Source organism: Marmota marmota, unplaced genomic scaffold (assembly GCF_001458135.2).
Source record: "Marmota marmota marmota unplaced genomic scaffold, marMar, whole genome shotgun sequence".
NCBI lineage: Eukaryota > Metazoa > Chordata > Mammalia > Rodentia > Sciuridae > Marmota > Marmota marmota.
The window spans coordinates 5008474-5022427 of record NW_025999897.1 but is presented as its reverse complement, the minus strand read 5'-3'; the positions used below and the strand labels follow the sequence as shown (position 1 = coordinate 5022427).

Sequence of the window (13954 nt, the reverse complement as noted above, 5' to 3'; positions counted from 1 at the left end):
CTGCACTCAGGAAAGCCATTGTCCTGGGACATCTAATAACTTTTTAGCTTCAGAAGCTGAGAATCAAGATTGACAACATCTTCACCTTTGGCAAGGAGTATTTCCCAGGCTTGGCTTTTGCCAATGCTGTAGGATCATTCAATAACTGGGGACTTATCTGCTCTCCATGTTGACCAAGTATATTTTTAGTTCCCTCTTTTCTCTTTTTATATATTTTTGAAGTTACATGCATGGTACATGTTTTCAGTGGTTATAGGTAACATTTTTTGTGTGTGTGTGTGGTGCTGGGAATCAAACTAGGGTTTCATGTATATGAGGCAAATGCCCCAGCCCTTGCAATGAACTATTAATGTACATATTTTATAGCTTTCTAGAAGTCTATCAGTTTTCACTATGCCTCTCCTCAAAATTAATAAACTTTTATTGAGTTCTTAAAAATATTAAAAGTACTCTTGGTATTGTCTTTGTATTCTTGCAGGTGAGTACCCTTTTGCTTTGGTTAGAATAAAGTTTATCTCTTGCAATGAAGATATTTATTTATGAGTTTATTTTAATTGATTTCCCTAGAAGAATTCCTGCAAAGGATTTTTTTCAGAAGGCACAAGTTTTCCTTTTGCTATATCAATATTTTTGCTTCTGTCTCATTTTCTCAGTAGTTGCTCTAAAAATACCATGAATCTGATTACTTTCTCTTAGCCCAGTAGGCTAAATCTGGCACCTTTGGTTGAAAAGATGATCATAGGAAAAGCTAAAAATGTGCAATTAATTAATATAGCACCTTATAAATGATTTATCTTACATTTTAGATATTGGAAATTGGCAACAATTGCAAGGTGATGGGGCAAAAGATAGGGGAAACCTTGTTGAGCTGGAACAAGTTCTGACTTCCCTCTATGCCACAAAGAAAACAGCAAGTGGCATGGCACTCTGGAGGCAGCAGGTCTGCGCAATAGCCAAAGTTCGCTTCCTCATGTTAAAGAAAGAAAGAAAAAGCCTATTAACCATGTGAGTATCTGGATATTTCAGATTTGTTTGATCTGTGCACCAAAGAGAGAGAGAGTGAGAGAGAACGCAAAAGAAAAAGGATGAAAGAAACACTCAGATAAAATAAGTCCCAGTAACTGCATATGGTCTTAAACAACAATGACTACAACAAAACTGCATTCTTAACTGCTCATGTGGATACATAATCAAAACATAAAACAGTTGAGATTCTTTCAATTTCACACAAATTTTGTTCATAACAATAGGCCGAAGTAGTTCTTAGTGCACATGTGGATGTTAGCACTTGGGTCCTGTTCTAAAAATGACAAAATTTTCATTTCTCAGCAGCTTCACAGAAGTGGAAATAATAGAATGTAGTGCATGTACATGCATGTGTGTGTGCATGCTTGTGTATGTGTTTGTATATATGTATATTTATATGAATATGTTTCTGTGTGCACATATTTTAAGGAATTGGCTCCACTTCCATGGGGACTGGCAAGTCTAAATCCACAGGGCAGTCAAGCAGGCTGGAAACTCAGGTTAGAATTAATGTTGCAGGACAGACTAGACACTCTCTCAGAACTTCAGTGTTACAGTCTGGGGCTCTATGCATCTGTGGTTTAGTTCCACAGTTGCATCTAGAGCCCACGATAAGGTTTACACACATTCCTATAGCTTCAGTCTCATTACTGAATATCACTTCCTTGCATAAGCCCAGCTCTATATGGAGATATATAAATCCCAAATATTTATAAGCCCGCTTGTGAAAGACTCTATTGTTAAATATTTGCACATATATTAAAATGAATAGAACATGAAAGTTTTATTGGACAGGCTTCCACCACTATAATGAAATATCAAACAAATTCTAAAGAGAAAATTTTATTTTAGCTCACAGTTTTGGAGGTTTCAGCGCAAGATCAGGTGGTCCCGTGCTTTTGGCCTCTGGAGAGGGTGCCGCATCATGGTGGGAGGGAGGGTGTGGTGGAGCAAACAATCTACATCCTGAGTTAGTAGGTGGAGGAAAAGAAGAAGAGACTGGGGTCTCACAATTGCCTTCAAGGTCCTCTAAGGACCTGAGGATAGAGTATGAAGCCCCACCTCCTAACAATTCCCACCTTGCAAGGGTACTACCCTGGACACCCAGCATTCACACGTGGACCTTTGGGAGACATTCAACTTCCAAACTAGTGTAACAATCTATCCATAAGGGTAGTTAGCTAAACATTTAAAATGCATATTACAAACTAGACAAATCTATGAACTATGCACTTACTAGGAAAGAGATTTTGTCAAATGGAGGCATCAAACAATTCAGGAAGAACTGATGTAAGAGAATAGAACTTATTTAGGTGCGGAGAGAAAGAGTGTTAGAAATTCAGGCAAGGAAAATGTACTGAGTATGAAAGTGCATGTGGAATCTAAAGGAATTATTAATTCTAAGTTCATTGAAATATAGGCTGTCTCAAATTTTTTTAAAAAATAGAATATATAGAACTAAAAATGTTGGACTTTAAGAAGTTATTAAGGTTTTATTTATGTATTTATTGAAAGTTGACTGACAGAAGAGAATGTCAAGAAACTGAATTGGGCAATGGTGCAAAATTGTTTGGAAATAGTTGACCCTGGAAAAAAATGACAAAGTGATTTAGGATAATATTGATAAAGACAGAACAGACAGAGAAAATAAAGGTCCATCTTGAAAAGCAGACAAGAGAAGTTGGTTTTGGAGACAAGAAATAATGATAGGACAGGCAGGAATTTTCAGCCATTTGAAAAAGAGACTTCAAAGATGAGTGGGAAATGATTTGGCTTTGGAGCCCAGGGGACCGAGAAAATGTTGTGACTAAGAAATTGGAAATGGGATAGGAAAAGTTTCACAGTGTAGAGGGTCTGAAGGTTGGTGATATGCCAAGTGGCTGTGCTTCAGATAAAGGAAAGAAAGCCGGACTGAAATGGAGAAAGAGGTGGGCACTGGAGAGAGGATTTAAACAATAATCAGATTTCATAGGCTTGAACACAATGTCTGAGGCATGAGTGGACAGAAAAAGACCAAATGTAAGTACATAGGAACCTTCTCACTTTAGAAAGAAGAAAAAAAGAGGAAAGGGCATGATTCAAATGTTTATTAGTACTTATAATTTATTTCTATTATTATAACCATGATCCTCTCAAAACTAATGTTATGGTTTCCATATGAGGTGTGTCCTCAAAGCTCCTGTACCAATGTGGAAATGTTCAGAAGTAAAATGATTAGGTCATGGCAGCCATAATTCTAAATTCATTGAAACATAAAATGTCTCAAAAATTTTAAAAAATATATTAGAATATATAGAACTAAAAAGTTTGGACTGTAAGAAGCTATTAAGGTTTTATTTATTGAAAATTGACTGATAGAGGAGAAAGCCAAGAAACTGAATTGGGCAATGGTGCAAAATTGGTTGGAAATAGTTGACACTGGAAAGAATGAAAACAGTGGATTAATCCACTTCATAGATACATAATTTGAAAGCACTACTACTGCACTGAGTGGTAACTATAGGCAGGCTGGTCATGAGTAGAGGAGGTGGGTCACTGGGATCATACCTGGAAGAGTTCACCTTCCCTGCGACTCCTTCCCCTTTCTCCCTCTGTTTCCCAGGCTCCTGAGCTGAGTAGCTTTCCTCCATCAGTCCTTTCCACCATGATGTTCTGCTTATTCTTGGGCCCACAGCAATGGACTCAGGCTCCCATGGACTGAATCTCTGAAACCATGAGCCAAAATAAACTTTTCCCCCTCTAAGCTATTCATGTCAGGTATTTTGGTCACAGTGACTAAAAGCTGACTAACACATCTAATGATCTACAGAAATTGCTACTGATTATTCTTTTATGTTTTCCTCCACATAGGTTATTCCTTTTTGGGATTAGCTTTATCCCTCAACTTTTGGAACATCTGTTTTATGAGTTATACAATAAAAGTTACTCTTGGGGACTGTCTCCAAATATGTACTTCCTTTCACCAGGACAACAACCACAAGATCCTCTGACTCTTTTACTGGTCATCAATAAAACAGGTGAACACAGGGCTAAAACGGAACTTGTAAATGTTGTTCTGTTAAGAAATTCCCTGGGGGAGAAATTTGAAGAAAAAAAAATTTCTGTGTGTTTTAGAAAACACTTGTGAAACTGAACAGAAAATTAATTGAAAATTAAAGATACAAGATTGGAGAGTTTGTTTCAAAACCATATTTTGAAGTCCACTTAAATGGTCATTTCACAGAGCAACCAAGGGGGATTTAGGAAGGCAAATCATTGACTGAAGTTTTGAGATATTTCTGTGTCATTTTCTAACTATTTTCATTGCTTGACTTTGGGGGGAAAAGGTCAGTTCCAAGTTTGTAAGAAGATAGAAGATGAACAGCTTTAAGGATTATGGTATTAGTAATTAGTATTTTTGTGTGTATGTTGCTGGAGATCAAACCCAGGGACTTACACATGCTAAGCAAAGACTCTACCACCAAGCCATAGTCAGCCTATTACTTAGTTAGTATTTTTACCCTAATATAAACTATAAGTAACATTCTAGGTATTAGGTAAAGAAATTTTATTATATCCATAATAGCAGAATGGGTTTATACAGTAGACCCAATTCTGCTTTTAAGAAAATCCGTAGACAGTCATTATTGTGGTATGCTTTTAGTGATACCATTTGGTTTTGTTTTCTTTTTGTAGTGCTGGATTATTGTTTTGTTTCATTTTTGTGTCCTTTGATCTTTCCCTTATGGTAGGGTCAAGCATTGATAACTTCATACATTCGCTGAGACGACAAGACATAGCTTTGGAGGTGGATGCCTTCGGAACTAGAAATGGCACAGACGAGCCATTCTATAATGGCGCGATCACTGTGTTAGGGGATGAAAAGGTGAGCTAGGATCTGGTTGCTTATTTTTACCAACGATAGATTATGAGAATACAATTTAAATAATTCAAATGAACTCCCCAAAAAGTCATTTTGACACAAATGTGGTAGGTCTCATTTTCATACAAGTTAGGTGACAATTATTTGATTGCAGCCTCCAATATAACAGTACATAATTAACTGTTATAATAGTGATTTGTTTAAATTTTACCAATCGGATTGCCTTTCAATCATTAATTTAAATCTTACTCTCAGTTAGAACTGAGAACAACTGCCCAATTTATACTTGACCTTTACTCTTCAGTCTGTAAAACCTCTGTATCCCTTACTCATTGTATCACTTGCCTAGACCATGCATGAATTTGAGTTAGAGGTCCCAATCAAGTCACATGGGTGAATCACTGCTCTTATGTGTCATAAAGCTCGGCCATTTGTAACTTGTCATATTTAATTTTCAGGAGTAATTTTTATGCCAAAAATGAACTAAATCACCTTTATCAAACTAGTCTTTGATGGATATTAAGTTAGTTTCTAGAGATCCCAGAAAAACATTTTTTTTAAAGTGGCACTTATAACATAATAAATATTGCTTTAGGTAATTAAGGTTAGATACTATAATTTGATTTAATTATCACTGCAAAAACACATTTTTAATGCTTGCTTATATTTTGGGAAATATACTTAATTAATTTTTTTCTTTGAGGAATAAATAACCACATTATATGTATAAATGTTATGTCATTTTAAAAGAGGTTTTACGTGCATGTTCAGTATTTGTGAAGATGTACACTTTCAATGCAACTACCTGCCTGCCTCCCGCTTTCCAAATATCCACATAATTATTACTTGTAAAACAAATAATTGCCTTTGAATATAAAGTCTCTGGCCACTAGCAAGTGAAGTTGCATTTTGAAGCTTTACGGTGTCATTAAAAACCATTCGAAGTATTTTTTCTTTTGTGCAATTTTAGGCATAAATAGCCACAAGGTTGATGTTAAGCTGGGTAGAAACCAAAGCCATGGATTCATTTACATATATTAAAAATTAATCAAGTTACAAAGGTGATGGTGATATTAATCATGCTGTGGCTTTACTACATTACCTATTATGATTTTGCTACATTATTTACTACATATTAACTAATTAATTTTGCATTTACTCTTTGAAGACTTAGGTATATTCATTATATTTTAGGATCACAGATTTTCAATAGCATGTAATACCAAAAGGCTGAATTGCTTTCCCGTCCTCATGGATATTATTAGTAATGGGCTACTTGGAATCTTTAATTCTTCAGAGCGCATTCAGACTGATAGAAGCACATTTTATGAAGTAAGTATAATATTATCTCACTGATACTGACCCATGAGAAGTTTTCAGGAAAATCCCTTGAAATACAGAAATAACATCATGTTGATTTTATGAACCTATTTTTAAATAAGTTTGTTTTATATATAAATCCTTATTTATATGTTAATATATTGTTTAGTAATTATTATAAAACACTAAAATTTTATTCATGACTTTGGTAAATGGAGCAATAAAAATACAGTTAATTTGTGAAAAGATATTTATGACTTTTGGTCTTAGATCTTGTCACTATTTAGTGGGACATAGTTAAAACAAGTGATGTCTTGATTCAAGTTATTTTAAAAACAATTGATAAAATATATAACATAGAAAATTACAGGTGCTTAATAAATTGTTCTTATTCTTCCTGTTAATATTATTTTCCTTTGGAAGGAAGTTTCCATTAAAAAACATAAAGCTTTGCTAGATTAGAGGATGAGCTGAGTTAGGATAAGGTGCATAGGAACAGTTCTTGTTTCTTTTTTTTTTTAATGAAACTTTTTATTATGTAAAGTTTTAAACATACACGTAATAATGCAATGTACATATAAACCAGCCTCAATTATTTAAACACGTGTGTGGACTGTCTTTCTCCAAGTTCCATTATTCTTCTAACATTCACGTACTTGTTTATTGCTGCCAGGTCCACAGAGGCATTCGAATTTATTATTTCTGCATTATGCTGTACCAGAGGAATGACTCATTGTAAATGTTGAATTGAACGGATTTAACACCAATTTCTGAAAGTAGCAAAATATCCCCTTCATTGATGGTCCCCAATCTCTGTTTTCTGTTAAAACCTCAGCCTTGTTGGTATATATCAATGTTAGTAACACTGTAATCGTGTGTCAGTGAGCAAGGGGTTTCATGCCTGTTTTACAAGTTAGTAACTGTGGGACCTTATCCAATTCATACCATCTGGTTGAGCTTGCTTCTTCATAAGTACATCAGGAAACATGTTCAAAATGTCCAAATTACTACAAGACAGGACTGGAAATGGATGTGAATGAGAAGTTGCAAAGAGGAGCTGGGGAAGTGTTCATTCACTTATTTACTGATGGAGTTTAGACTGCACATAGGAACTGGATGCCCAATTGCCATTGCTCACTCTGATCTGCATGATTTCAGGAGCAGATGCCTTCTGAGTACCAGTACCTGAGTGGCGCCTTCTTCTGGTTACCTGTGGTCGCATGTTTCATTCCTTACATTGCGATGAGCAGCATCGGAGACTACAAAGTAAGAGGAGTCAACACAGTCCTCCAGTCCTTGTAATGTCTAGAGAATCCCCTTAGACTTTTATGGCCAGAGCTTTACCCAGAGGTAGTACATCTAATCTATGTGCTTGACACAATGAATAATCAACCATTTCAATAACAGTTGTCCAAGTATGAAGAAAATGTTATTTTCCTTAAATATAAGACCTCACAAAGAGCAGCTTAGGAAATATTACCAGCCCGTAGGGAATAACAACTTTCAACTCTGTCACTTATGGTTTTATTTATGGCTACTGCCTCCTGACCTAATCATTTCCCCTCTCTTAATGGTGGTTTCCACTGTCTACTTGGTGGTAAAGTTATGACTCACCACAGCACTTTGACATTGTTAAAAAAAAAAAAGATTATGCCTTTTAAGTGTCATTTTTTATGATGCTTTTATATAAAAATTCAAGAAGCCTATGATGGTCTTTCTACCTCTCTGTGGTACTTTTATTGGCTCTGAAAGAGCCATTTCCCATCTCCAGCCCTTGGTGTCATCACCTGGTGCTTGGCACCGAGACTTGTGACTGTTCTGGAGAAGACTTTGATGGGCCTGCATTAATCTTCATTTATTCTGCTCCTAAACTGTCCCTGTCTTTAGCAACTTCTTTCATGAGAAACACTAAACACTGTTCTACCTTCTCTTCATTCACCATTTTCTTTCTACTGGTCTTGTCAATCTTTCGCGTCCTCTAATCAGCCCCCCACCTTTTTTTTCTTGAGTCTGGGTTTAAATCCTGACTCGTCCATTAGTAAGCAGTGTGGATTTTGAAAGTTTCTTAGTCACTCTCTGCCTTGGTTTATCACTTATAAAATGCATAATCGTGGCATCTATCTGAAATAGGTTTCTGTATGTGGTGAAATAATTCCTATGTGTCACTCAGAAGAATACCTAGCCTAGAGTGGCTTTCCCCTAAGTGTTAGTGCTTGATGTTCAAATGTTCAGGGTCTAGTCCTGGGGCTCTTTCCAGTTATGTCCAAAATTCTCAACTTCCATGTATACAATAGCCAACTTGATATTTTCACATAGATAAATAATTGATATTTCAAATATGGGTCAAAGAAAATTTTCATTTCCTCACCAGATCTGCTCTTCTCCTAACCTTCCTGTCTCAGCAAATGGGATGATTGTTTATAATTGCTCTGGCATGAAATTTTGAAGTAAGCTTTGTTTCTCTTTGTCCTTGAGCTCCTTATCCAATCCATCAGTGAGTCCCTTTAAGTACTCCTTCACAAATGGGTGTATTCAATCCACCATTCCTTCTGTCTCCATGGTTTATCCTAGTTTAATTCATCATCATTCCTTACCTGGACCACTGCAGTAGCTACCCATTTGCAATCAATTCCTTTCACACAACAAGAATGAGCATTCATTTGTTTCAATAACATCATCTCATTATTTTATTTTGCAACTTCCTGTAGCTTCTCTTGGAAGCAAGAATTAAATTCTAATTATTTATGATGTCTAGCAGAGCCCTGCATCATTTCAGTCTCCTATCATTTCTCCACTTTCCTCATTGCAGTCTCCTTCTCTGCCTACTCCACCCTTCCTTCTGGTTCTTAAATACACCAATATCATTTGGCCATTCTTTCTAGTGCCATGCTTTCCCCCTTGTTGTTCATATAGCTGACTTCTTGTCACCCAGATCTCAAAACAAACATTACTTTGGCAAAACCCCATCCCTCCTTATTCAAATAGATACCCCATCACTTCCATATGACCTCATTTAAAAAATCTGTGCATGGCACGTGTTGCTCTCTGAATCTTTTCTCCTTTACCTGTTAACTGTCTCCTCCCCACTAGGAATAATCATCATCAAAGCAGAAATATTTTTCTCTAAATCCTCTATTGTTGCTCATCTCTGTAATTAATGGATTACTTTTCATTCTCTTACTCTTGCCTGAAATCTAGGAGCTATTCGTGCTAGGGTTGCCAGATTTAGCAAATGAAATTATAGTTACCCAAAATCAGATATATGATGAATAATTTCTTATTATACATATGTTCCAAATATTGCATGGGACATACTTATACTCAAAATTTTATTTATTTAAAATTTAATGGACAACCCCAGGACACTGACACCTCTCCCTCCAACCCTCATCTCTTTCCTTCATAGCCAGTCAATCATATTTATTTTCAAAAATATATCTGGAATCTGTGTTTTTCTCCATCTCTTTGAAGCCCTAGTCAAATCGACCACCATTATCTTAGGCATAAATACAACTGCCTCCATATCATAATATTCTTCTCCTTCTCCATTTCCTGTGCAGTGTGACAATACTTCCTTAGAAACACAAGCTGATGTAAGTTAATTTCCTGCCTGGGATCCCATAAGGAGCAACAATATAATCCTTGCCCTTCTGTACAGCCATAGTGATCTGGACCCAAGTATGTCTTCCTATTCCAACCTGATACCACTATTGCTTTGCTAACTGTGCTCCAGCCATGCCCCAAGGTCAACCTTTGCCCATGGCAGGGTCTTCTCTCTGCCTGAAGTGCTTCCAACTTGTCACCTAGGTAGCCCTATGTAACGTCCAGATGGCACTCATATATCACTTCACAAGGGAACCCTCTCTGACTTTACTCCATATTTTATCTCAATACCTATACATTTTTAGCTATGTAGCTATTGCTATACCAATTTGCTTATTGTCTTTATTGCCCTTTTGCCTGTAACTTAAACTCCACAAGAGCCTCATGACCAAGACAAAGCCAGCCACATGGTACAAACCCTATAAATATATATTAAACAAATTAATGAATAGGAAACAACAGCTTTCCGATAATATCCTCTCACTCTCATACTCTCATTTGATTTCCTGTCTCTTCCTTTCAAATATTTCCCAGAATATTTACTTGTGTTCCATTTTTTCCTAATAAATTTCATTATACAGACTCAATTTTAGATTTAAAGTTTCAATCATTTTTATGCTTTACTTTTTAAATAGTCCAAATGACATTTTTAAGACTCATGTTATGAACAATCACTATAGCCATGTAACTGGCAATGGGTCACAGTATCAAAATTCACTCACTAATTTTTACAATGTAATAATGAAAAAGATGGTTTACTTAAAGACCATGAGTACAGTGTTTTAAAGGAAGTCTTGATCATGCCTACCTAAGGAGTCTTTTTTAAATGAAATTAACTACTTAGCTGACTATTTCTTAGACTGCAAATAAAGTGCCAATTATAAATGCATTGTTTATATTCAGAATAAATCTTAAGAATCTTATGGGCAATCTTACCCACTTCTGTTGAACCTTTGTGCAATTTGCAAATCTTCATGTCAAAGGAAAAAGTAGCTTTGGAAAGAAAGGAAGAGTCATCTTCTCACTGAGGCAAGGCTCACTTCTTGGTGGATGGTCAGCCTCTTGTGTTGGTGCCTGTTTCCTTTGGACTCTGAAATCATAATGTGGCTGGTGGTATTATATGAATTATATAATAGAAGCATGAGCCATTTGCAAACCAGAATAATAATTATCAAAACAATATAGCAAATATGAATTATTTTGTGAGTACATGTTTACAATTTATCTAGTCTCTAGGGAAGAATAGAAATACTTTGGATTAGACAAAGGGGAATGAAGGGAAGGGAGGAAGAATGGGAAAAGGAAAGACAGTAGAATGAATCAGACATTACTTTCCTATGTGCATATAAGAATACACAAGCGATATAATTCCACATCATGTACAACCAGAAGAATGGGAAGTTATATTCCATATATATATATAATCCATCAAAATACATTCTACTGTCATGTATAACTAGTAAGAACAAATAAAAAAATTAAAAGAAAAAACAATTTACCTAGTCTCAACTCTTCTGTATCTGTTGATGATTCTTCTGTTTCTTTACCAGAGAAAAGTTCATTCCCAGCTGTGGATTTCCGGCCTCTACCCTTCTGCTTACTGGTTTGGACAGGCACTGGTGGACATTCCCCTGTACTTCTTGATTCTCCTCATAATGCAAATAATGGATTATGTGTTTAGCCCAGAGGAGATTATAATTATAATTCAAAACCTATCAATTCAGGTAAGTGGCAAAAGTTGAGAAATAGTTTTTATTAGATTATTTTTCATGAATGTACTAATATTATTTATTTTAAACCAAAGAACTTCAAATTGTCTATGCTACAGTTTTGGAAAGTTCAGAGATACATACTATTATTTTCCTAAATAGTATTTACCTTACCCAACCTAAATATTTCCATTTTCAGGTCCTGTGCAGTATTGGATATGTCTCCTCTCTTGTTTTCTTGACATATGTGATCTCATTTATTTTTCGCAATGGCAGAAAAAATAGTGGCCTTTGGTCATTTTTCTTCTTAATTGTAAGTATGCAAATACTGCCAATCGCTTTATTTTTAACCATTTTTACATAACTCCAGAAGTATATATTTTAATCTTTGTACTAACTAGAATGGCAAATAAATATTGCTCTCTATGAAATTCTAACTGCTCTAAGATAATCAGATATATATAGAATGTGCTGCATGTGAGTGTATAGACCATCTGTGAATGATGACTCACCCCAACGTGTTTCCAGAGCTAGAGACTCCCCTGAGCAAGATTTCTCACCCCTAACAGTTCAGTTGGTGTCATTGAATATTTGTAAGGAGATTCAATGATCCTGATCTGAAATATAATCGTCTCCTCAAGCCTATTTTTCATTGCCTTTTAATAGGTTACGTTATTGCTAAAAAAAAAAAAAAAAAAAAATNTGAGCATTTTTTCATGTACTTGTTGATTGATTGTATGTCCTCCTCTGAGAAGTGTCTGTTCAGGTCCTTGGCCCATTTGTTGATTGGGTTGTTTGTTCTCTTATTGTCTAATTTTTTGAGTTCTTTGTATACTCTGGATATTAGGGCTCTATCTGAAGTGTGAGGAGTAAAGATTTGTTCCCAGGATGTAGGCTCCCTATTTACCTCTCTTATTGTTTCTTTTGCTGAGAAAAAACTTTTTAGTTTGAGTAAGTCCCATTTGTTGATTCTAGTTATTAACTTTTGTGCTATGGGTGTCCTATTGAGGAATTTGGAGCCCGACCCCACCGTATGTAGATCGTAGCCAACTTTTTCTTCTATCAGACGGCGAGTCTCTGATTTGATATCAAGCTCCTTGATCCATTTTGAATTCACTTTTGTGCATGGTGAGAGAAAGGGGTTCAGTTTCATTTTGTTGCATATGGATTTCCAGTTTTCCCAGCACCATTTGTTGAAGATGCTATCCTTCCTCCATTGCATGCTTTTAGCCCCTTTATCAAATATAAGATAGTTGTAGTTTTGCATTTATTTTTTAATAGAAGAACTTAGAGATAGATATACAAGTAATAGATACAGTAGAATTCAATATCAAAAGTCTTAAATAAGAAAAAAAATGAACATATTTACAAAATGGTAAAACCCATGAAGAAGATAATAGACTCATATTTTGTTTAGCAAATAATAAAGAATGGCAAAGTACATAACAATTATCTCTAAAGACAGAAGTATAATTTAGATCACTTGTTTCAGAACAGAAAGATCTGGTGGCAAAAAAAAAAAAAGAGCCATTATATAGAGACTTAAACACAACACAAGTTGAAATTGATTAGATAAACAGACAAAGGATATCTTTGTTAGTAGAAACACATAAATAAAACTGGGGTAGAAATGTGATGGCCAAGGAAAGGAACCACTGACTTAGAATGATTAACCCCCACCTCCATCCTCTACAAACAATTCCAATGAGGGCAAGTTAGCTGATAAGATACTGAAAGGTGTCTCTAATTAATGAATTAAAGATACTGCTGAATTGAGAACCCAAGCAAAGGCAAATAATAATAATAATAATAATAATAATAATAATAATAATAACCCTTAGGAGAAGAACTCCTTATCTTGAGGAGGGTGAATGTTGGGACTTGCTAATTTATAGGCTCTGAACTGAATTGGGGTAAGATCCAAAGTCTAACAGTGTGCCCACTCCCTGAGGATGAGATGCACTGCCTACTGGTAAATGAAAACTGATGCAAAACATGGACATGACTCACAGAAGAAGGTACAAAAGCTGTGCAAGGCCCAACCTGAGCACATTGCATCCATCCATGCCCCCAGGCTTCAAAGATGTGGAGAGAAAGCAACACCCTTCATTACATTATTGCTCAGAGGGAAAGATAAGTAGATGTTGGTGGAGAAAGAAAGGGTATTCAGAAGAAATCATAAATACTTTATAAAGATCTGGACCAAACATCAGTACAACTACAGAACTGTGAGTGAATTCTGAAAAAGGATGACATCTAATTACAGATGGGGACGGAGATAATCCCCATAATTCAAAAACAATGACCAAAAAACCCCCTGAAAAATAGACACAAAGACAAAACCAATACAACAAAAAAATAATTTATGTTTTTCATGTCATGAATTTGTTAGGTATATGTATGTATAACTTTTAATGAGATAATTATATCTATA

The 13954-nt window shown here is 35.5% G+C and overlaps 1 protein-coding gene across 3 annotated transcripts in view; it reads left to right on the top strand.

Moving 5' to 3' along the window:
• The window catches only part of Abca9 (ATP binding cassette subfamily A member 9), a 59462-nt gene that overhangs the window by 29311 nt on the left and 16197 nt on the right, over positions 1–13954 (top strand). For all 3 annotated transcript variants that reach the window (XM_048798191.1, XM_048798190.1, XM_015504861.2), the window contains 7 exons: positions 807–1005; positions 3877–4043; positions 4758–4891; positions 6083–6220; positions 7367–7474; positions 11362–11535; positions 11720–11833. In XM_048798191.1, the coding sequence (XP_048654148.1) occupies positions 807–1005; positions 3877–4043; positions 4758–4891; positions 6083–6220; positions 7367–7474; positions 11362–11535; positions 11720–11833 (1034 nt within the window). The remainder of the gene's footprint in view (positions 1–806; positions 1006–3876; positions 4044–4757; positions 4892–6082; positions 6221–7366; positions 7475–11361; positions 11536–11719; positions 11834–13954) is intronic.